The sequence below is a fragment of the Callorhinus ursinus genome, unplaced genomic scaffold (assembly GCF_003265705.2).
Source record: "Callorhinus ursinus isolate GAN/ISIS: 27379988/994484 unplaced genomic scaffold, GSC_fseal_2.0 scaffold36, whole genome shotgun sequence".
Lineage (NCBI taxonomy): Eukaryota > Metazoa > Chordata > Mammalia > Carnivora > Otariidae > Callorhinus > Callorhinus ursinus.
This window is the reverse complement of record NW_027397098.1, coordinates 2357688-2380940: the sequence shown is the minus strand read 5'-3', so window position 1 is coordinate 2380940 and position 23253 is coordinate 2357688. Positions and strand designations below refer to the sequence as shown.

At 44.4% G+C, this 23253-nt stretch overlaps 1 protein-coding gene across 4 annotated transcripts in view; it reads right to left on the bottom strand.

The window, feature by feature from the left end:
- Positions 1–23253, bottom strand: part of NMT2 (N-myristoyltransferase 2) — a 61709-nt gene that overhangs the window by 6362 nt on the left and 32094 nt on the right. For 3 of the 4 annotated variants that reach the window (XM_073879877.1, XM_025853553.2, XM_073879879.1), the window contains 7 exons: positions 19786–19930; positions 16316–16434; positions 16117–16208; positions 15877–15993; positions 14568–14738; positions 13250–13358; positions 5630–5800 (listed from right to left, as the gene is read on the bottom strand). In XM_073879877.1, the coding sequence (XP_073735978.1) occupies positions 5630–5800; positions 13250–13358; positions 14568–14738; positions 15877–15993; positions 16117–16208; positions 16316–16434; positions 19786–19930 (924 nt within the window). The remainder of the gene's footprint in view (positions 1–5629; positions 5801–13249; positions 13359–14567; positions 14739–15876; positions 15994–16116; positions 16209–16315; positions 16435–19785; positions 19931–23253) is intronic. The other variant, XM_073879878.1, reaches the window with a different exon arrangement.

Below are 23253 nucleotides of genomic sequence, written 5' to 3'. Positions count from 1 at the left end.
GCTCGGCATCAGGGAGATCCAAATCAGAACCTCAATGAGATACCACCTCACACCAGTCAGAATGGCTAAAATTAACAAGTCAGGAAACGACAGATGTTGGCGGGGATGCGGAGAAAGGGGAACCCTCCTACACTGTTGGTGGGAATGCAAGCTGGTGCAACCACTCTGGAAAACAGTATGGAGGTTCCTCAAAAAGTTGAAGATAGAACTACCCTACAACCCAGCTATTGCACTACTGCGTATTTACCCCAAAGATACAAATGTAGTAATCCAAAGGGGCACCTGCACTCCAATGTTTATAGCAGCAATGTCCAGAATAGCCAAACTATGGAAAGAGCCCAGATATCCATCAACAGATGAGTGGATAAAGAAGATGTGGTATATATTTACAATGGAATATTATGCAGCCATCAAAAAAAAAATGAAATCTTGCCATTTGCAACAATGTGGAACTAGAGGGTATTATGCTAAGTGAAATAAGTCAACCAGAGAAAGATAAGTATCATATGATCTCACTGATATGAGGATTTTGAGAAACAAGATAGAGGATCATAGGTGAAGGGAGGGAAAAATGAAACAAGACCAAACCAGAGAGGGAGACAAACCATAAGAGACTCTTCATCTCAAGAAACAAACTGAGGGTTGCTGGAGTGGGGGTGGGGGTGGGAGGGATGGGGTGGCTGGGTGAGGGACATTGGGGAGGGTATGTGCTATGGTGAGCGCTGTGAATTGTGTAAGACTGTTGATTCACAGACCTGTACCCCTGAAACAAATAATACATTACATGTTAATAAAAAAATTTAAAAAAATCCTTTGGCCAGTAAAAGGACAAAAGAATAATTAAGCAACTTTACTCTTATAAATTTGACAATCTAGAAGAAATGGACCAATTCCCCAAGAACCACAGTCTATTAAAATGCAATCAAGATGAAACAGATCACTTGAATAGTCCTATCCCATTAAAGAACTGGAACTTACTTTAACAAAAAAGAATTCTCTAAGGTCAGACGGTGTCAAGTGGAGAATTCTAGCAAATATTTAAAGTATTATCACCAATTCTATACAATCTCTTCTAGAAGAAAGGGGAGGGGACACTTCCTAACTCATTTTATGAGGCCGGAATTATCCTGATACCAAAACCAGACAAAAGCAGTATAAAAAAAAAAGGAGAAACTGCAGACCAGTATCTGTGTTGAACTCAACAAATACTCAAAATAGCAATCCAAATCCAACAATGTATAAAAAAATTTATACACCATAACCAAATGGGTTTTTTCTAGGAATGCCAAGAGTAGTCAAACATTTGAAAATCAACCAATGTAGTATATACCGTATCAACAGACTAAAGAAGAAAAATCACACAATCATATCAATTGAAGCAGAAATAGCAATGGACAAAATCCAACACCTATTCATGATAAGAACTCAGCAAGTTAGGAATCGGGGAAATTCTCTCAAATTGATAAGAAGCATCTACAAAAATCCTCCAGCTAGTATCATGCCTCATGGCAGAAGACTGAATGCTTTTCCACTAATACCAGTAACAAGGATGTCGACCTTTACCACTCTTATTCAACAAAGTCCTGGAAGATCTAGCCCCTGCAATAAGGCAAGAAGAAGAAATAAAAGGAATGCAGATGGGAAGGGAAGAAATGTAATTGTCCCTATCTGCAGGTGACAGGACTGTCTATGTAGAAATCCCAAGAAATCTACACATAAACTCCTGGACTGTTAAGTGATTTCAGCAAGGATGCAGGACACAAGATCAACACAGAAAAAGCAACTGTACTTCTAAGCACTCACAATGAACATGCAGAAACCAAAATTAAAGACATAATACTATTTATAACTGCTCTAAGGAAAATCACATATGTAAGGTATACACTTAAGAAAACATGTACAGGATCTGGATGCTGAAAATTATTAAATGCTGATAAAACTCAAAAGTTCTAAATAAACAGAGACATATCGTGTTCATGGACTGGAAGACTCATGGATTCTCCCCAAATTAATCTATAGATTTAATGTCATTCTTATCAAAATCCCAGCAAGGTACTTCATAGACAAAAACAAGCTTATTTTGAAATTTATACGGAAGGGTGAAAGAAATAGATTAAAACAATCTTAACAGAAAGAATGAAGTGGGATGAATCACTCTACCTATCAAGACTTATATAGAACTATAGTAATCCAGACAGTGTGGTGTTGGTGGGGGGACAGACACCAGAGATCAGTGGAACAGAAGAGAGAACCCAGAAACAGAGCCCAATACAAATATTAGCATTCAACATATTGAAAAACCTTTAGAAACCAAGAAGATTACATGTAAAAAGAGACAAAGTATATGACCGGCATAAAAATGGCTAGCACATTTATGAGATGATGTTCAAATTCATTAGTAATAAGAACATGCAAATTAAAAACAAGATATCCCTTGATACCCGTCAGACTGGCCTAAATTTAAAGTCTGGTAATAACCAAATGTGCGTGAGGATCTGTGTAAACAAGACCTCTCCAACACGGCCAGGAGATACTCTGCTGAGCTGTATGACAATATAGCTCGGCCTCTGAGTATATACCCGAGGGCAGCAGTTCTCAAAATGTGGTCTGTGAACCCCTGTGGGTACCCGAGACCCTTCCAGAAGTCCGAGGAATCAAAACGATTTTCCTAACAGCACTACGGAGTTATCTGCCTCGTTCACTGTGTGGACATCTGCACCAAAAATGCAGGAGTGATGGGTGCCACCACCATCCGGGCCTCGGCACCAAACCGTGCCGGTGGTCTTTTTACTCTTCACCACCACACCCTCACGGTTAAAAAAAAAAAAAAAAAAAGGTTTCACTGAAGCATGTCCTCGAATAAGAATTCTTAACTGTATTAACTCCCGATGCTTAACAACTCATCCTTTCCCATCCTGTGTGATGGCACGGGACGAAGCACACAAGGCAGTTCTGTTGCCTACTGAAAGGGCAGTCTTTTTATTTTTCTAGGAAAACTCTCATTTTCCATGAGTTTACTGTCTCAAAGAGAAGCCCGTAGGCGACGGAGCTGTGAGCTGATCTAGCCACTTTTTTCATGGAACACCACTCAAAAAGAGGACTAACAAAATCAATGATGCGATCCTATCACTTCAAGGAAAATATTGGTGGGATTTGTTGCCAGTGATAAAATTTGAGCTTTCAGGGTACAACTTTATGTCTGGAAAAACCTGTATCCTCCACCATGAACTATATTATGTACTTTTCTGATGACAATGGTGGGGATATCAATGAATGAGGCTTTTTGATATTATATAATGAACTGTTAGTATCTAGAAGATCTTTTTAACTCAGTGAATCGGTATTTTCCAAATGATCAATATATGACGTTACAAACTCATACACTGGTAAAGGACAACAGACAAGGCAGACCAATGGATTTTAATCAGAGTATGCAAAGTTCATTAATATGCTTTCAGGTAGAGAATATTCAAAACGATCGGAATAGGCTACTAAAATATTCATTCTTTTCCATATCGTCAATACTTCATGTGAAGGATTTTTTTTCACACACGTCAGCGAAAATAATTTATCACAATAGATAGAATGCAGAAGTAGATATGAGAGCCCAGCTGTCTTCTAGTAAATCAGACATTAAAGAGATATGCAAAAATATAAAACATACCATTCTTAATTTTGTCGCTTTGGGAAACAGTTATTTTTCATAAAAAATATGTTATTTAGGTAACATGTTTATTATTGTTATTAAATGAAATAATATATATTTTTTCAATTATTTCTTCTTTTATTTTTAAAGATTTTATTTATTTATTTGACAGAGAGAGACACAGCGAGAGAGGGAACACAAGCAGGGGGAGTGGGAGAGGGAGAAGCGGGCTTCCCGCTGAGCAGGGAGCCCGATGCAGGGCTCGATGCGGGGCTCATCATGACCTGAGCCGAAGGCAGCCGCTTAACGACTGAGCCACCCAGGCGCCCCTAAAACCTCAATGAGATACCCCCTCACACCAGTCAGAATGGCTAAAATGAACAAGTCAGGAAACCACAGATGTTGGTTAGGATGCAGAGAAAGGGGAGCCCTCCTACACTGTTGGTGGGAATGCAAGCTGGTGCAGCCACTCTGGAAAACAGTATGGAGGTTCCTCAAAAAGTTGAAAATAGAGCTACCCTATGACCCAGCAATTGCACTACTGGGTATTTACCCCAAAGATACAAATGTAGTGATCCAAAGGGGCACCTGCACCCCAATGTTTATAGCAGCAATGTCCACAATAGCCAAACCGTGGAAGGAGCCCAGATGTCCATCGACAGATGAATGGATAAAGAAGGCGTGGTTCATATATACAAGGGAATATTACTCAACCATCAAAAAATTGAAATGTTGCCATTTGCAATGACATGGATGGAACTAGAGGGTATTATGCTAAGTGAAATAAGTCAGTCAGAGAAAGACAAGCACCATATGATCTCACTCATATGTGGAATTTAAGAAACAAAACAGGATCACAGGGTGAAGGGAGGGAAAAATAAAACAAGATGAAATCAGAGAGGGAGACAAACCATAAGAGACTCTGAATCATAAGAAACAAACTGAGGGTTGCTGGAGGGGAGGTGGGTAGGGGGGATGGGGTAACTGGGTGAGGGGCATTAAAATGGAGGGCACATGATGTACTGAACAATGGGTGTTATATGCAACTGATGAATCACTGAACTCTACCTCTGAAACTGATAATACGCTCTATGTTAATTAACTGAATTTAAATTAAAAGAGATTTGTGCTTAAAAATGTGCACTCTAGCATTGTTCTAGAAATAAGAGCTTAAAAACAAAAGACTGCTCGGTTGTTCTCCAGGATTGTCCTTTGAATTCACCCTGTTTCTACCATTTCTGCTCTCTCTCGGCTGTCATCCTACATCCAGATGGATGCCTGACAATGTTGAAAAGACAACCCCAGCTCAGTGCTCACACCTGAATGGTGAATGGGCTATTGTCGGAACTTCTACCTGGCCTCCTTAGTCTTTCCCTCCTCCAGGTACTTACCAGCTTAAATCTCAACTTTTGAACCCAATCCCACTTCAAGCGAAAGAGCTTCTATGCAAAACATCATCTGAACAACAAATTCCAAGCTTTTTTTTTTCTTTTTTCTAAAAAAAGGTTTAAAAAGCACTATGTTAAATTCATCCAATCAATAATCAGAAAATCTAGATTGTTACTTTTCCTTCCTTCCCTTGAACAAGAGTTAAGTGGCTGAGTTATGCCATCTCAACTGAAAGCAGTTCAGGTCAAACCAGGTTCGCAAAACCCAAAGACACTAAACTTTGGAAAATACCTCAGATAAGGCCATCCAAGTTGACTTGATTTCAAGACTGAATTAAGCAATTAATCACACAGGTATCAAAAGAAACGTATCCTGACTTCCCATTAATCACTAGCAAAAATGTGCTCTTCTCTAGGAACGGAAACTGTAAGAATAAATTCTGGTTCTATCGGGGGGAGAAGAAATCTGGTTTGGAAGCAGTGAGTCCCGGAGAAAGAGGAGAGAGAGGGGCACTCTTCGATCCCTCCGGAAAACAGACTCCGCTGTGTGGTGTTTTCATACTTGTCTGTAGTGTCTTAACCCCCTTATGTTTACCTCCACTACAAACGTATCAATAATGTGCTCCTGGGGGAGGAACCAGTGAGCTACTTCCTCTTCATCCATCACCGGGGCGAGATGAAACTGCTTCAGGTAAGTGTTGGTCAAGTCTCGAACGGCCCGGATATCTCTCGGTTCCATCGGTCTCAGGCCTGACGTCTTGGTAGCCTTGTTGCAGTGAACACAAAACAAAGTGGGAAGTTGAACTGTAAGAGGAACGGAAGGCCGGGTACGTCAGCGTCACCTGGGAGCCTGTCAGAGCTGCCGAATCGTGGCTCCCCCTCAGCCCTACAGAATCTGCCATTTACCGAGACTCCCCAGTGATCAGTCTACACACAAAAGCCTGAAAAGCACCGAGTTAGGCTATACGTTAGACAATGTGCTGTACCTTCTATCTGTGGGCCCGGTCTGCCAGTGCTGCCCCAACGAAGCCAGAGGGGACACCAATCTATGTGCCAAAGCCAAGCATGTTAACGGCCTCCACCCCAGGGCAGAGCAATCTGAGCATGTGTTCTGGAAGGATGTGCTTTAGAGACTGCCCTGTCTGACATGTTGAGGTGAAGACAGCTCAGAAACTGATTTTATTGAATGGCCCACGAAGAAGCTGTAGCTCTTTTGTTCTTGTGAGCAACAAAAATGAAATAAAAGTAGATCATATTGGTCAGAAGGGGAAGGGCAAGCATTTGAACAGCCAAGTATTTTCTAAAGGTGCATGGCTAGCTGCCAAGTACCAGGCCTGGCTTCCCCTGCGCTCTTTTGATTAAAAAAGGTGATTAGAACAGGCATTTGGATTCATCATTCCAGAGCATCACGATTTATACGGTATTCTACTAGGAACAGAATTAACCTAACGGTCAGGACAGGTCCCCATTTGGATTTTGTTCCACTGTAACCTCAGAAGAGCTCCAGACATCACTTAGCTCCCTGGGAACTGCCCAAACACCAGAACACTTGAGCCAAGAAGTGAGAAAACCTACCACAAGTGCTTGTTTGTACAAAATACTAAAAACTTAGCAAGACAATTTCAGTTTGTGAACTGAACAAGTTCAGTTCTAACTTTCCAGTTAGCTTGATTTTTTTCCTTTTTCCTAGAAACAGTGGATACGTTTTGAGCAATAAGTAACCTGTATATAAATACTTCTATTCTACCTTTCTAAGTTATTTTTAAATGCTTTAAAATTAAATACTGCCTTTAAAAATAGATCATGACAACTCCCGCGTGCCCCCAGACTCGAAGCATAGCAGAGAAGCCTAAGGTCGAAAATAGGTCTCATGCTGAGTGCTGGCTCTGATTCATCTTAGCGGCTGTGCCGAGGTCTCTTGGGGTCCGCGACAATGCTGACTGACCGCTGACCGGTGGGGGCTAGCAGGGGGGCTGAGAGATCTGTTCTTTGTATTTACAGACCCAAATGTCCTTTCTGTTATGACTTATGTAATCTGTAAAGATGTAGTAATGCAGCTAAAATACAGTTTACTAGTCCACATCGAGAGAAGATAAGCCCTGAACATTTAATAGAGAACTCGTACTTCTAGCCTTTCTGTGGATCACAAAGCCAAAGCACGAGAAATCTCCAGGCCCTGGCTTCCATCCAAGGCCTAACCCTTCAAGCAAGCAAGAAGGGTAATAACAGCCCGAATATGTGCCGAATGAATGAAATGAATGAATGAAATGAATGAATGAATGAATGAATGAATGCCTATGTTTCGAACCACATTTACACAGTAAGGTACGGTGAAGGCTGCAGACAGGGAAAAGAGTCACTGTCAGTTCTTCAAAGATGACACTTCTTGGGCCTGGCACGTTTATGTAAGCCAGGCAAAAATTCTTTTTTTCCTTTCCCCCGAGCCAAGTTTAGTGTTTGGTAGCATTTCTATACTGCAAATTCATGGCAAGATGGAACCTAGGTGATTTCCAAATACTGGAAAAGGTAACAAACATACATTTCTAAATGCTAACAGGAAAAACCAAACTACATATACAGAAAGAATGTATTTAAAAAGTCATTTACAAAGATGGTTTTCTGCTACGCAGATGACCTCGATAAAGTCTTAAGTAGCCTTGCTCAATAGTAAACCGTTTTTTCTTTTGTTACTAGTTCAGGAACAATGATATCGAGCAATTAGATTCATTAGTGCAAGCAACAGGATACTGCATATGTTAGACGGACATTCAGAAAGGAAGAACAAGCCTGCCAACTTCTTTCTAGACCAAAACACTCCTCTGCAGCAATATTCTCCCTCAGTGAGTATTTATCCTGCAAAATCACTAAAATCAACATCTTTTGCCCAGCAGACACCCTTAAGGCAGCAGTTCCGGAATATTTTTGTCTAAGACACCTTTCCCCTCTTAAATACGGAGTATTCCCAGCGAGTTCTGCGAAGGTGGGTTATATCCACCCGCACGTATCGTATTAGAAATTAAAACCAAGAAAATCTTAAAACAAAAAAAATGCACGAGCACACATTCCAGAAGGCCTCTCGTAGACGTCACAGTTCATCTGTAAGGTAATTAAAGCGAAAAATGCATTTTATGTCTCACTGTTATAAAAATAGTGTTGATGTCACAGACCCTGCTCCCCTGGAATGGACTTGACTCCAGGACTTCTCAGGGGTCCCAGGACCAACTTTGAGAACTGCTGTGTCAGGTCTCCGAAAGTCAGAATAAAGGGTAGTCGAAGTGGGAGACAGAAAACTCCGTGAAACAGTACGTTTGGGTGAACAGGCAGAAAGTATATGCACTGGGCAATTTATAAGCCCTAGAAGTGCTTTTTTACAGAAGCTTTTTTTTTTTTTTTTAAAAGAGAACATAAGACTGTATCAGCTATAAAAAAAATGCAAGATCCCAGAAAACAGGAGAAGAATGTTTACTTTTGCTGACTCACAATGTGTCTCAGGGCCTAAATGTGCTTCTTTCTAATATCATGAAGTCTCATACTCTCAAAAACAAAAAAAAATTAACAGAAGCACAAGATACATTTTAAAATATAAAATACACCCTCCAATTACAACTGTGGTCTTCAGAAAGAGGTGGAGAAATGTTAAGCCTAGATTTAAAAAATGGTAAGTTTTGGCATAACCCAAAAAAGAAAGGTGGCTTCCAGAGAATTCCAAAAACACAAGAAGACATTTCCAGTGACTGAGACAGCCTTACATTTCATATGCAAACTCTTATTATCTCAGCCAGACTCACTTTCCCAGGGTCCAGCTAGCAGGCGTGACTCGTTGGGACTCTCTGTACATTGAAATATGTGTAAAATCTGCTTATCAGTGCAGATGGGGAAAAGGCTCAGAGGTCTATTAAAAAACAGAAGCCGTTTTGTTCTGTCAAACTATGTGGTGTAAACTGTCTTAGAGCGAAGATTCCAGAGTAGAGACGTAAGCAATGATTATGGGGATTTGATTTAAAAAGCAGCCGTAGGAAGCTAATCACTAAAAAAAGCATCTACTGCAACTAAATGTTGCACGTCTTGACAAGCACGTCCTTCCTGCAACACCATGGAAGGACCCCAGGAGATGAACCTGACTCTGTTTTTTGCTGACTTTAAATTCCTTCACCTTTAAGAGCACTGACAAAAAAAAAAAATTCCAACTTTGAAAATGCTCAAAAGTGGGGCGCCTGGGTGGCTCAGGCGGTTAAGGGTCTGCCTTCGGCTCAGGTCATGATCTCAAGGTCCTGGGATCCATGGGGGCCCCGCGTGGGGCTCTCTGCTCAGCGGGGAGTGTGCTTCTCCCTCTGCCTCTGCCCTCCCCTCCCTGTTCATTCTCTCTCTCTCTCTCTCTCTCTCTCTCTCTCGAATAAAATCTTAAAAAGAAAAAAAACAAGAAGAAAATGCTCAACAGCAAGCTAAAACAAACCAATGTTTACAAGGTAGGGGAGGGCACGACTCTCGGGGAGACCTGAGCATTGCAGAGAGCAGAGGCAGGGGGTGTGGGCCCTGGGTGGTTCTCTCCTAACAAGAAGATGACGATTCTGGGCAGAGCAATTTCACTGCTCTCCTCCATAAAATGGGGAGAATGCCCTGCCCTCCTAGGACTGTTCTGAATAATAGCTGAGATTATGGATGTTCAGTGTCTAGCACAATGCTGTTCATAATAATGTTAACGCTTTAGATTCAGAAGTCCACAAACAAGACCTAAAGCAGGCACAGTATGCAGAAACACTAATGATGGATCAGATGAGACTGATCCAGAGAGCAAAAGTTGTACGCAGTAAGATTCTTTACGCTTAAGGGTACAAAATGTTCTTAAATCACATGACTGGGCCCCTCTACAGGCAGGCCATTGTTGAGTACATGCTACGTCGTCCAGCTTTTTTTTTTAAGATTTTATTTTTAAGTAATCTCTACACCCACCACGAGGCTCGAACTCACAACCCGGAGATCAAGGGTCGCACGAAGAGTTGCACACTCTACTGACTGAGCCGGCCAGGCGCCCCTGCGCCGTCCAGCTTCTAACTCAAACGGCACACTCCCAGGTGGCTCGGTGGGTGCCTTCTGGATTTTCTAATACCTGTACTCTCATCTCTTCTACCCTCTCTTTTCCTCATTGTTTTACTCTTCATTTTGCTCTCCTTCCCCAGGACTTAAAGGCAGGGAGGCAGACTGGAACACGCCAACGAGCGCTATTTGGCCCCTGATGATCATGCTTTCCTGTGTTCACCTCCACTCTAGTGACCGTGTGGCGAGACATCTGGTGGGACCGGGCCACGCTGCCCCCCGGGGCTGTGCGAGAGGTGACAGCAGGAGCAAAGGGATCTAACAGGCGGAACGTGGATGTTCGGGGCGTGCATCCCGAGTCCCCCACTTATTAGTGACAGGCCCGTGTCTAAGTGTCAAACTGCGTAAGCCCCGATCTCTTCATCTGCAAAATGCAGACAGGCCACACCAGCTTCGAAAGGTTGTCGTGAGAGCAACATGAATATATATACACATGTGAGAGCACTTTGTAAACTTCACTTTATTGGGGGGAAAAAACTCCCAATGCCGGACCAGTGATTTATTACCAACTTGTTAACATTGTTACCTGAGTTGATCGATTTTTGTGTAAAAACATAAAGGATGAGGGACAAAAGTCAAAAATACTCTTAGCTCAAAATCTGATCACCCTGAATAAACCCATGACAGATACTAAAACTCCTCCTTCATCCCATTTTAGGAAACCTACGTGGAAGTGGGCGCCTTCCTTACACACAAGCTGGATGGTTTCAGGCTCAAGAAACTGAAATTCGGGGAGACCACAGAAGAGCGTTAGCCCCTAGTGAAAAAAGCGGGCACGCCTGAAGTTTTTTAATTTCCGCTCCTGGACGGCCAAGTCTCCAACCGCAAGGAGGCCGCTGAGAACGGACAGGCCTGCAGGGGGCACGTTTCGCCGTAGCCGTGTCCTGTGCCTCTGTGTGCCTGTCCCTCTCGGGTCACTCTGGGTCTTGGCCCCTAGCGTCACAAAAGCCCTGGCCAGTCAGTATTCAGTGTCACATTGCTAGTGTGACTTCTCTGAACGTCTTCTGTGCACACATCTCCACACGCCTACCTTCCCTTCTGCGCTCCAGCATGAGGGGCCGGCACCCCCTCCCCAGGTCCTGTGGACCCTCCTCTGTCATGCTGTCTGCGGTGTTTATTTTCTTCTCTCCTGGTCTACATTTCCCCTCCCTCCTTGGCCTCAGAGGCGGTGGGTTCATTAGTCTGAGCCCCACTGTCTGCAACAAGGGAAGATGAGGCCTTCCGATCCTTCTGCCAGGTGACAAAGCTCCAGAATGATGGTCCTGATCTCTCCCACATCTGGTTTCCCTCGCCTCCACTTTTCTCCTCATGAAATTCTGCCTAAGGTCAGAAATCAGTTGATTCCTGTCTGCCACTGGAAAGAAATACATCCGTTCAGGTAGCTACTCACATGTACTTGGTAAACACACAACTGGCCGAAAGACGAAAGGAGGTAGTGGAGTCCACCGCGCCGAGAAAGGCCACTGCAGGTGAAGCCCTCCCCGTGTTCGAGAGGAACATGGTGACATTCCACGGGAATCCCTCAGTCAAGTTAAAATAGTCATGAAACTACTTTTTAACAACCCAAGAGAAAGAATAGCTCTGGCGAAATCAAAACTTCAAATGAAAGATCTCATCTGAGGCAGACGGATTCTAAGATGGCCCCCGGTAATGCCACCTCCTGGTGCTCACAGCCTTGCGCTCCTCCTGAGTGTGGAACCTGGGACTTGCTTCTAACCAGTGACATACACAGCAATGGTGACTGGATGTCACTTGCAAGCACTGATTACATAAGGTTCTTAACTTCCACCTTGCTAGCCGGCTCTCTCTGTAGACTCACTCCCTCACTGGCTTTGATGAAGCAAGCCTCCATGTTGTCATGTCACAGCAATTAGCTGCTGCCCTATGGGGAATCTCACCTGGCGAAGACCTGAGGTAGGCCTCAGGCCGACGGCCAGCAAGGAATTAAAACTCTCGGTCCAACTGCCAGCAAAAACTCCGGCCTGCTAACAGCCATGTGAGTTGGAGGTGGACCCACCCCCAGTCAAGTGTTCAGATGAGACCCAGCCCCAGTGGATACCTTGATGGCAACTTCATGAGAGACCCTGGGGCAGAGGCCCCAGGCAAACTGGGCTTTGACTCCTGACCCACAGAACCTGGGAGAAAACAAATGTGTGTTTTAAACTGCTAAATTTGTGGGAATCTATCCCAACAGCAAGAGATAACTAACACACCATCCAAGCCTCAAATAAAGGCAACACTGGTAAGCACATGTAATTTTTCCTCTATTAAGAGACAACTTGTCATGTTGGGAATTTGTTAGCTTAAAAAGATATTTTTTTGAGGGGGCGCCTGGGTAGCTCAGTCAGTTAAGTGTCTGCCTTCAGCTCTGGTCATGATCTCAGGGTCCTGGGATGGAGCCCTGCGTTGGGGGCGGCGGGTCCCTGCTCAGCAGGGAGGCTGCTTTGCACTCTCTCTCTGCCCCTCCCCTCTGCTCATGCTTTCTCTCCCAATCTCTCTAATAAATAAATAAAATCTTTCAAAAATATATATATTTTTAAGATTTATTTATTTATTTAAGAGAGGGGGTGGGGAGGCTTAGGGAGAATCTTTCAAGCAGACTCCCCACTGAGCACAGAGCCCAACGCAGGGCTTGATCCCACAACGCTGCGATCATGACCTGAGCTGAAACCAAGAGTCAGATGCTTAACCAACTGAGCCACCCAGGTGACCCTAAAAAGATGGTAATTTAATGAAACATTATTTCCTCTCCTCAGTCTCTCCTCTAAGCCTTATTCCTTAGGTCCTTTGTGTTAAAATATCATCAGAAGCCCCAAGTTTTCTTCCTTCTTATGTAACAAACGGTAAATACTCGAAATTTCAAAACTTACATATCTTGAGTTCAATCCCATCCAACCATAAACTAAAGACTTAAAAAGTCTTAAAAAACAAAAAACAAAAAAAACTGCTGTTTCCAAATGAGCTCCCCTATTTTTCCTAGCCTAGAGTTCCAAAAAGCTACACATTCACATTCTCAAACACATGAGCTGGTTTTTTAAGACTCCTGCAAATAACTCTTTTCTACACTAAAAGCTTTAGTTAAGGTCACAGCTTTGAAAAACTGCAGAAAATTCTTACTTACATCCGGAAGTCTGTAGAGCTTCATTGTTCTCTGCAAAGTCATATTTCTACTCAAGTGAGAAAATTTCACTTCTACCAGTTTTCTGGGGTTTAGTGATCGATGCCAGTATCTGGAATACAATAAAGGTTTTAAAACCTGATTGGTTTCTAACCCTACCAGTTTTTACTCTTTGTCCCAGCTCAGATGTTCTAGAAGCATTTAATGAACACTAGTGATGCCCCCGGTGCAATGCTGGATGCTAGCCCTCTTCTTGCATAATTATTTTATCAGCTGGTTTTTACATCTAAAATACATCCTTGCTTTCCTTGTTATGTTCCTTTGTAGTCTGTAACCTTTCATCTCTTTCAGTAAAGAGCAATCATAAAATTGTAAATAAAGTTAAAAAATGCCCAGTCTGCAAGTATTCAATGACCACTGCTGATTCTACAGAAAGCAGACCAAAAAGTTTAAAAACATGAAAACATCCCCCCCTAAATTAGTAGGTGCCGCTTTTATATAACACCCACCAAAGAAAACAACTTTTTGAGAAACTACCTTGAATTTCTTCAGTGATTCCAGTTTAGGTACTAGGATGATTTGTATTAAAACATACCTGCGAAGTCTTATTTGTTCAGGTTATTTACGAATAATTTAATAGGAGAGAGTCGTTTTACAGTTTACCTTTCATACTACATTTAGCGAAAGTTTCGTCTTATTTGAGGCAAAAATAGTCAAGAGAGATAAACCCTGAGGCTTTACAACAGATTAGTCCAGGTACAAATCTGCCCTGGATTAACCTTTGAAAGCTTGGTAAGAACAGATGAAGTCATAAAAAACAGAGCTTAAGCCTTTTCTTACTCTAAGCAAACAGGTTTGTTTGGGCTTCTCAATTGGTGTTTATCAGGCATTTGGGACAGTTCCCTGACAGCCAGGGCAGAGCCTGGTATAAACCTGAGTGGTTGGAAGGAAAGAAAATGCTAGCAGGCTGGATGTTTCAAGATCTCAATGCCCCGAGTGCCCCAAGGGAGAGGCAGTGCTGGTCTCTCCAAAGGAAGGCACACAGGAATACAGAACCAGCATCATTAGCAGGAAAATGTTAAAAAGTAGAGTCCCCCCAACCCCCTGGCTTTTTTTTTTTTTTTTTTTTTTTTTTTTACTCTCGAAGTGGTTCTATGGCAAAACGGAAAGAACAATGGACACAGTGGTTCTTGGGTCTGGTCTCCCCCCCTCTGCCACCAAACTATGTAATAACAGGTAAGCCCAAATCCCTGAGTTACACGTGAGAATAACTGGGAGCAACAGAGCAAGGGGGCAAGAGGTGAGCGTGTGGTGTTGTTACCTGCAAGTGGCTACCGGCTTAGGAAGAACCACTCCAGCGGTGTAGACGGCCTGAAAAATCCCTTCCAGGTTCACTCTTCTGGTTATTTCTCGAATTAACACTGGAGCTACCCGTTTTGATCTCAATTTCTTATGAACACAAAGAAAGTTGATTTCTACCATCTTTTTCACACTAAGAAAGAGAAAGATGTCAAAAATCGGAGGGAACGTAAGACGAAAACATTTAGAAGAATAAGACAACACCCATGACGTTTCAAAGAATAGGAAACCGAAAGATTCCCCCTCCTTCAACACAATATTTAAGTATTCAGATGGGATCGAGCCCCGCGTCGGGCTCCCTGCTCAGCGGGGAGTCTGCCTCTCCCTCTCCTCCCCACTCATGCTCTCTCTCAATATCTCTGTCTGTCTGTCTCTCTCTCTCTCAAATAAAATAGATAAAATCCTTAAAAAAAATAAAAGAAATAAAAATGGGTAAGATGTGCCTCAAAGTTTCTACAACTGTTTTTTTCTGTCATGTATGCAATTAGGACAATAACCGGGTCACGCAGCTGCACAATCTGGTAAGATGTTGCTTTGGAGTATAATGCAATCCCTAGGATCCTGAAAGGTGCCTTGACCAGACGAGAGCTGGTGTTTTTCTGAGCCACAGTAAACCTTCCAGAGCTTCAAAGTTTGTTCCCCACTCTGGTTCTATATATGCTGCCATTCCATGTGGCACAGACTCCTTGACATCAAATGCCTTTTAGTAGCAAAGGAACTAACCAATACACTGAAAAGTACCCGGTCCTACTCCGCACAAGACCTCTCTGACTTCCTGGGCTAGAGACCCGGAGCAAAAATGCAACATAGTTATCCTATGGATAAAAAGATTTTTTAAAAATCTCTCTCTCCTAAAATCTTTTACGGTAATTTTTTTCTCCAGAAATAAATCTGAAATACCCATTTACAGTTTTTTTATTCCGATGCATACAGATAATACAAGAATACGTCCGCATTTGTGTGTGCACTGACGAAACTGAGAGAGCTGTCCTTTTTTTGCTGTTTGCAGGCCAATTTTTTTTTTTTTTTTATTAAATCAACTTTAGTTTTCCACCGGTCCGTGTTTCTGAATCAACTTTATTTTTAAGAGTTTTAGATTTAGCAAAACTGAGCAGAGAGTAGAGTTCCTTCCCGTAGACCCCTGCCCCTGCCCACCCACAACCTCCCCTAAGATCAACGACCCGCATAAGCGATTTTTCAAAGCCCACTGTAACTGCAGTTCTTGGAAAAATAACACATCAAAGCCAGCATGGACAAGCTTTAATAGGTACCTGTCATAAATCCGAATGTTTGCTGGGATGGCACTTATGAACCCTACTAGCTTTTTGTTCGAAGACACTCGGACCCCACAGTGCCACTGAAGGAGCCAGCCCGGGGGACGCAGCGCCCTGAAGTGGATGTAGGCAAGGAAAACAGGCGCCGGTTAGTGTCCCGGAACCCAGGGAGAGACCGAGGCACGCCGGCCCGGCTGCCCACGCCTGGGGCGCCCCCCAGCGGCCGGCCAGACTCACCACAGCAGGAACTCGGGCGAGTAGTCGAAACGGAACACGCTCTCCTCATCTTCCACGTAATTCTCATTTAACAGCGTGTACAGCTCCTTGAGCTACAAGACCAAGCAAGTGTCCTGTCTGGGGTGCTCGCAACCGGCCCCCCCCCCCGGCCCACGCAACGTGTGCGAAGGCAGGTGTTGAACCCAGGAGTGTTACTCACCACATCGGCGTTACCCAAGTCCAGGGTGTCCCACATAAAACCCTGCGGCAGGGAATAGGGCTCCTGACGCACGTTGTCTTTATCCGCTTCAATGGCCCCGTGAGAGGTTATGACTTCATCTGGGGAGGGGCAGAGGAGAAAGAAGACAGAATATTCAAGGACAAAGCATTCTGAGGATCCAAAATGGTCTGTCACAGAAAACGAAATCACTGCTAGGGGCCTTGGCTTTCATATCATCTCTGAAAATATGCTATGTCTCAGCTACTTCTGGAGCGAGACAAGGTAGTCAGGTGGTGGAGAAGAGCCGCTTTCTCACCAATTAAATAGAAGGAGCAATCCTTTCTCATGCAATGACAAGGTGTGTATTAGGACGTGACAGTGACTTCTCAGCCTCAACCCCTACGTGACAGATCCATTGCACTAGACCACAGTGGACAGCTTAGGTCCGATGATGGCCTGGAGAAGACGTCTCTTCTTATTCTGCATTTCAAACACCTGGGCTGGTGGCGGGGGGGGAGGGCTAGGGTGACCTCTGACCCCTCCCAGCAACACCCACAAGTCATTTCCAGACTGCTGACAATGCAGCTGAAGTCATCCATGTCTCCAGGGATCTCCACAAAGGTGCCCTTTTCCCGTTCCTTCTCCACAGCTTCCCAGTGCGACTGGGATAGAACCCAGTCTCCCGCGTGTGGCTCATGCCCACCCGGCCGCCCACCTGGCCTTTCTCTCCAGCTTCATCCACACTGACCCCCCTCAGGCCGGCCCCAGCTCACGGCGTCTGGGGTTTCCCTCTGCTCTCACAGCCCTTCCCCTGCTCTCCGTAGGCGAGCCGCTTGAGTGTTTGCGGATATGAGCTTACACATCACTTTCCCACAGCATCTTTCCCTGACTAAAGCTGTTTCCTCCCTGGAGGATGCCCTCCCTCCATCCCCACCTGGCCACCATTTTTATCCTACTTTCCCTTCACGGTTTCCCCACCATGTTCCCCAGCGCCTGGCACTGAACAATACACACTCACCATTGATCTGCTATTACTCAGCCATAAAAAAGAATGAAATCTTGCCATTGGTGACCTTGAAGGCATTATGTGAAGTGAGTTATGTCAGAGAGAGAAAGACAAATACTGTATGATTTCACTTATATGTGGCATCTAAAAAAAACCAAAAATTCTGAATTCCTAGACACAGAGAACTGTCTGGCGGTTGGCAGGGATGGGAGTGTGAAATGGGTGAAGAGGGTCAAAAGGCACAAACTTCCAGTTATAAAGCAAGTAAGTTCGGGGGACAAAATACACCACATGGTGATTACAGTTAATAATACTGCATTGCATATTTGCAAGTTGCTAAGACAGCAGATCTTAAAAGTCCTTATTACAAGAAAAAAATTCTGGGGACGCCTGGGTGGCTCAGTCGGTTAAGTGTCTGCCTTTGGCTCAGGTCATGATCTCCAGGTCCTGGGATCGAGTCCCGCATCGGGCTCCCTGCTCAGTGGTGAGTCTGCGTCTCCCTTTCCCTCTGCCTCTCCTCTCCACTTGTGCTCTCTCTCTCTCTCAAATGAATAATGAATAAATAAAATCTTTAAAAAAGAAAAAATTCTGTAAGTCGGTGAGGTGAGGGATGGTATCTAGACCTACTGTGGGGGTCATCTCACAAGGTACACAAACATCCTATCGTTATGTTCGACACCTGAAACTAATATAGTGCTGTATGTCAGTTACACCTCAAAGAAGAAATAAATAAATAAACAGAAGCAGAAGGAAAACAAGCAGAAGGAAAAAAAAGAAACAGGTATCTGCTGAATAAATGACCATCAGGTACAGGTTCTGGCCTCACCTTTTTACAGGTGGAAGCCACAGGGTCTCGACCAGCTCCAAGGGGTCTTGTTTCTCGTTCTTTCTAGCTCCTGACTTTGTCGGTTGCTACTGCTGCACCAGCCCACCCCCCTATAATACCTTAGGCTTCGTCAAGTCAGCCTGGGTGGCCAGATTCTCAGCTGCTCCCTGAGAGTCCCTTCGGGACGACTGCCTAGAGCTTGGCTACCCACCCAACACTGGGACAGCCTCAGGCCGCCTCTGCCACCCACAACTAACCTTGCTGCTGCCTTAACTCAGGTGCAAACTGGGTGTTCAAGGAGCTGGGGGAATCCTGCAGGGATTTAGGGGAGGGGCCCAAATGTGGCGCACCCCGGCTATCTTCCCAAAGACGTGTGCTGGCGTTAGGAGGCGGCCCAAGGCGGCTTGCTTGTCCCCGGGGCTGTGAGCTGAAAGCTACCAACAGCCTGCCAAGCAGCATTCAGCTAAACCCACTATATCCGGACCAACAGACTCACATCCCTTTCTCTAATGGCCACTCAATTCAACGGCATTTAAAATCCTGTAAGTTCATTCTAGAGAGTCTTCCTCCACATGACCAAACACATGTATTTCTAGAGCCTGAACGGAAAAAGAAGTGAGGAGAATCGCTTTCCTCGATCTTTCACATTCCCAAGCCCGTGCTTCTTCCAGGTACATGGGGTGGATATGGCGGGGAGAGGAGTGGGAACTTCAAAAAGGTTGAAAACCATTATTTGAGGGCACAGATAAGGGCTGTTCCCAGATTTTTATGCGATAAAGCAGATAATTTGTACATAACTGGACTATTAAGAGATCTGGATGACAATCCTTTATCTTACACAGATTCTGGAACTCGAACGATCAAGAAAGAAGAACAGAGAAAGTAATTATAATCTATCTGCATAGGAGGATAAGAGAAAGCAGCAGGCTTAGCTTTTAATGCAGTCATAATCATTTTTAGTGCATTTATATATCATCACCTTTTCTACTGTGGAAAGGGGAAGAGTTGAATGATGTTTATGGAAACTTATGAGGCGAAAGTCTGAGTGGAATGTGAGGGAGCAGGCCCAGCGCTGAGGGGAGAGGCCTGCTGCCGGGATGCGCATGCACCCCAGGTGTCCTCGTAGCGCTCCCAAGGCGCCCGAGTCCCTTACTGCGCCGCTAGTACCTCACGCGGGCGCTGAGTGTGCAGGATCCTATTGCTAAGCGGCACAAAACCTTCCATTTCAAGAAGATCTAGTAGGGCAAATATCCTGTGTCTTTTGGAGTAAGTGAGATGGGAGACTGCTAAAAATTTACGTAGAGGAAAAACAATTCCATGAAGCTCAGGACCAAAAAAGTGCCTGAGACTGTCTTTTACATCTATTTTTAATACACTAAGGTTTCAAGTGGGAGAAGTTGGGATTTTTTTTTTATCGGAAGAGGAATTAGACTCTAAAACTGTGTCTATTGAAAAGCCAGTGTCACTACCCAATATTTCTATTTTAAGAAGAAAAACAGGACTTTTGTGTACATTGCTAATCTGTGATAAAAAAAAAAAAACAAATTACGGAAATTATGGAAGTTTCTTTTGTTTGTTGTTAACCCAGCTGTTTTTGTGAGTGGGGGCGGGGGGAGAAAGAAAGGCAGAAAAGCTTACTTAATTTGGGCACCGGCTGTGTGTCCCAAAACTGGTATCTGTGTTTGGCAGCCTCATCGATGCTCCTGGCGGGGCCCTGACACACGGACAACAGCTCCATTGCTCTCTGGATATCCTGCAACTTCTGCATTGGAATGGTGGGATTCTAGAACAGCAAAGACACAGACACAAAAATGAGGAAGCTGCCACCGCTCCCAAACCTGGGGCAGACACACAGGCCATCTGCCTTGGAGCCTACACCACCAAAAACTGACCATCTTCCTCTAAGCCTGGTCAGGGATCGGGCTCAAGGATGCTAAGGTATTAAAATAGAAGCAAACACATTATGTTAAAGGTAACGATGGCTCGGTAGTTTTAACGGCGCTTCGATAGTTTTGGGAAATCTGAAGTAAAGCCGACCACCCCCGGCTTCAGGGTCCCCCCTATCTGCAGAGGGTCATCACCCGCACTCATCCGGGCAGAGCGGCAGAAAGGAGGGGCACGCACGAATGCGTTACTACGATGAGACAGCCGGTCAGGCATACCCCTCGGTTTCACTGTTGGAGTTCGCGCCCTGCAGCAGCAAAGTGTGGGGCCAAAGGAAGTAACTGCTAGAATGGAAACCAGGCAGATGAGGGAAAATTTTAGTTCATTAAAAAAAAAAGAAGAAGAAGAAAGAGAAAGGAATAGGAAAGGGAAAGGGGAAAGGGAAAGAAAAGAAAAACGAAAAGGAAAAGGAAAGAGAATTGAGTGCTGAGCTGGGAAGGAAGTTAATCAAGAAAGGGAATCTCTAAGTGTGCCTTCCACCGGGACCACACCCTGCCCTCTCCTGGCTCCGATGCTCCTCCAGAGACAAACCTTCCAACGAGAACAGTTTCTTCTGCGAGTTTAGGTCTTTGGCAACCACAGCCTGTTTTCCCCAACCCAAGTGTTGGAAACTAACCTTTTTAAGTAAAACATATTCTCAGTCTGGAAAATTGACACTACCTTTCCAATCTCAAGTTCCTTCCTCGAAGCCAATATTCTCTTATCTCTGAAGATTCCCCAGCTCTTTTTTTGGAAAGTCCCTCAGATAATGTAATCCCACATGGAAAGCGAGCCTATATTTTCCACTTAGGGCTGAACAGGAAAATCACGGGGTTTTTTTCAGTACGTAAAATTATTAATTTTAGAATTCTGATGCCACACAAAGAATGCTCTTCGCTGTAGTTCAGAAGTGGTTAACAAGACGTTCGGAGCCCTTTGGTCTTCCTGTGTGCCAACAAACCGGGGGCACCAAGGAGAGCTACCATCGACCCTGGCTGGTTTATTAATAGTAGCTCTGGACTTCTGGTCAACCTTGAATCTAACATCTGTGGTCTGGAGCCAATCCTTTAACCTGGGAAGCTTTACCCATGTGACACACTACAGAACAGAGTTTATTTAATATAGGCCTCCCTGTGTTTGCTTAAGACTCTTGCTCTGAACCTCCAACACAGAGTAACTGATTTCCAGCAAAATGAAATTTACATCCATTTGAACCCCTCAACAAGGCAATCTACTAGAAGACCTACAACTTAAACAGAAGTCGGAGCACAGCATATTTCAACTAATAATGCTTGAACACGGACCCATTTATCCTTAAAAAGGCAAATTTGAACCTACAAAGCCTGCACTGAATTTGTCATGGGAATTTTTCTTCCCTAATTCTGGAGTGAAATTCTTGATCACAAATATACCAAACTCTACCTAGTTTGCAGCAAACATGAATCAGCATCTTTGTTCCAAAGGAGCCAAGGATATCCCAACTCTGTGAAGACAGACCTCAGAGTGGTTTCAACCCTACCTAACTAGCCTCATCAGGTTGACTAGCAATCTTTACATAAAACGACCATTCATGAAATATTTATATCTGAATGATCACTATTTTAAGTGCTTTCTTAAAGTGGAGAGAAGCAAGCACTATTTTCAAATCCATGGTGACAAAGCAGCAAGGAAAATTCAGCTATGAGACATTCTTAAACCTATCCATTTACTTTCCACAGCAGCACCGCCCGGGGAGAAACAAATTCATGTTAGGGAAGGTGAGAACATGGATCAACCCCACGTTAGCTTCCCACTACCATACCCCTAAGTCAGGCACACCTCTTTTCCTCCGTGGACTACTAAGCTCCAACTGTACGTAACTTCACCCTTTACTTTCTAAATTTAGTATCTTGGAAAGATGTCCAAGTCCTCCACAATTAAGAAGTCTAAAGAATCCAGACAAAGGTCCTCTTATTCTGGTTCTTGAGGGCAGAAGAGAGTATTTTCTACACACAATCCACTGTAATTTACAGTGTTATTTAGAGCTAGCATCTTGTGTAAGGGAAAGAAGCTCCAGTTTAAAAAAATGCAATGGACAAAGGCCCACATTAACACAATTCTTATTTATTCTCAATTAAAAAAGAAAACAACTTCTCTACGCAAATGCTAGCTGTTCCGCCTGCCTTGGCTAGCTCTAGTTTCTCGTAAGTGACCGGAAGTAAGGGAAGGGCTCAACGTCACTGGGGGTGCGGCGAGGGGTACAAGCTGATGGTGGTGGTAGAAGCAATACGGAGGGGCAGAGCTGCATATAAGTGGCACCACATTTATCCAATGAAGCGACATTGAGAAATGGGAAAAATGTCTTGCAAGTAGATGGTGTACCTTATATGAGTGACCTCAGGAAGTAGGTACAGTGGTTAGAGTATTTATTACCTGAGAAATGAGCTGAAAAGCAAGGGGGGAACATCCCATTTTCTTCTCACCCCACACAGGCAGTCAGGGAAAATTGGGCAAAGTAAGTATCCTCTCAGTGACCCCTGGTCTTACGTATAAAACAGTAACAACAACAAAATCTGCCTGCAAGACCCACTTCCCACAATACAGTGTCAACTGTGTGCAAGAAAAAGAATTTCAACCCCGTGAAACTTGCCATATATAACAGTGCTTCAGACTATAAAGACCACTTAACAGACAGGATCTAACACTGTAGCCTCCTAACAGTCCTGTGAGCTGGGGCAGAAGGCATCACCCCCACCTCACAGATGGGCAAACAGGCTCGTGGAGCGCGGCACCCACACAGCTCATGAGCTACGGGGCCAGGACCGAGCCCCTCGGCCACACCACGACCCACCGGGACAACTGACGTGGAGCTGCAACCATCAGGATCATCTGGGCTTCGTCATACTTCTAACGCCCCCCCCCCTTTGCCCTGTGAGTTTCCTGTGTGGAGAGGGCCCTGTGGTCCCCCGTGGCCCGCACACAAGGCCTGTGTTCCCAGCCAGGGTGACCGGGGTCGGCCCCCAGGAAGGCGGGGGGGGGGGCCTGCCGTCAGCACCACCAGAACCCCGCGCGGCCGGCCATCCGCCCACCACAACTGCTGGCTGGGTCTCGGAGGGGTGTTTCTCCAGCGGGAACATCAGGAGCTATGGCCCACCCTTGGCAATGGGATGTTAAGAATGGCCGAGAAGCCAACTGGTCGGATTC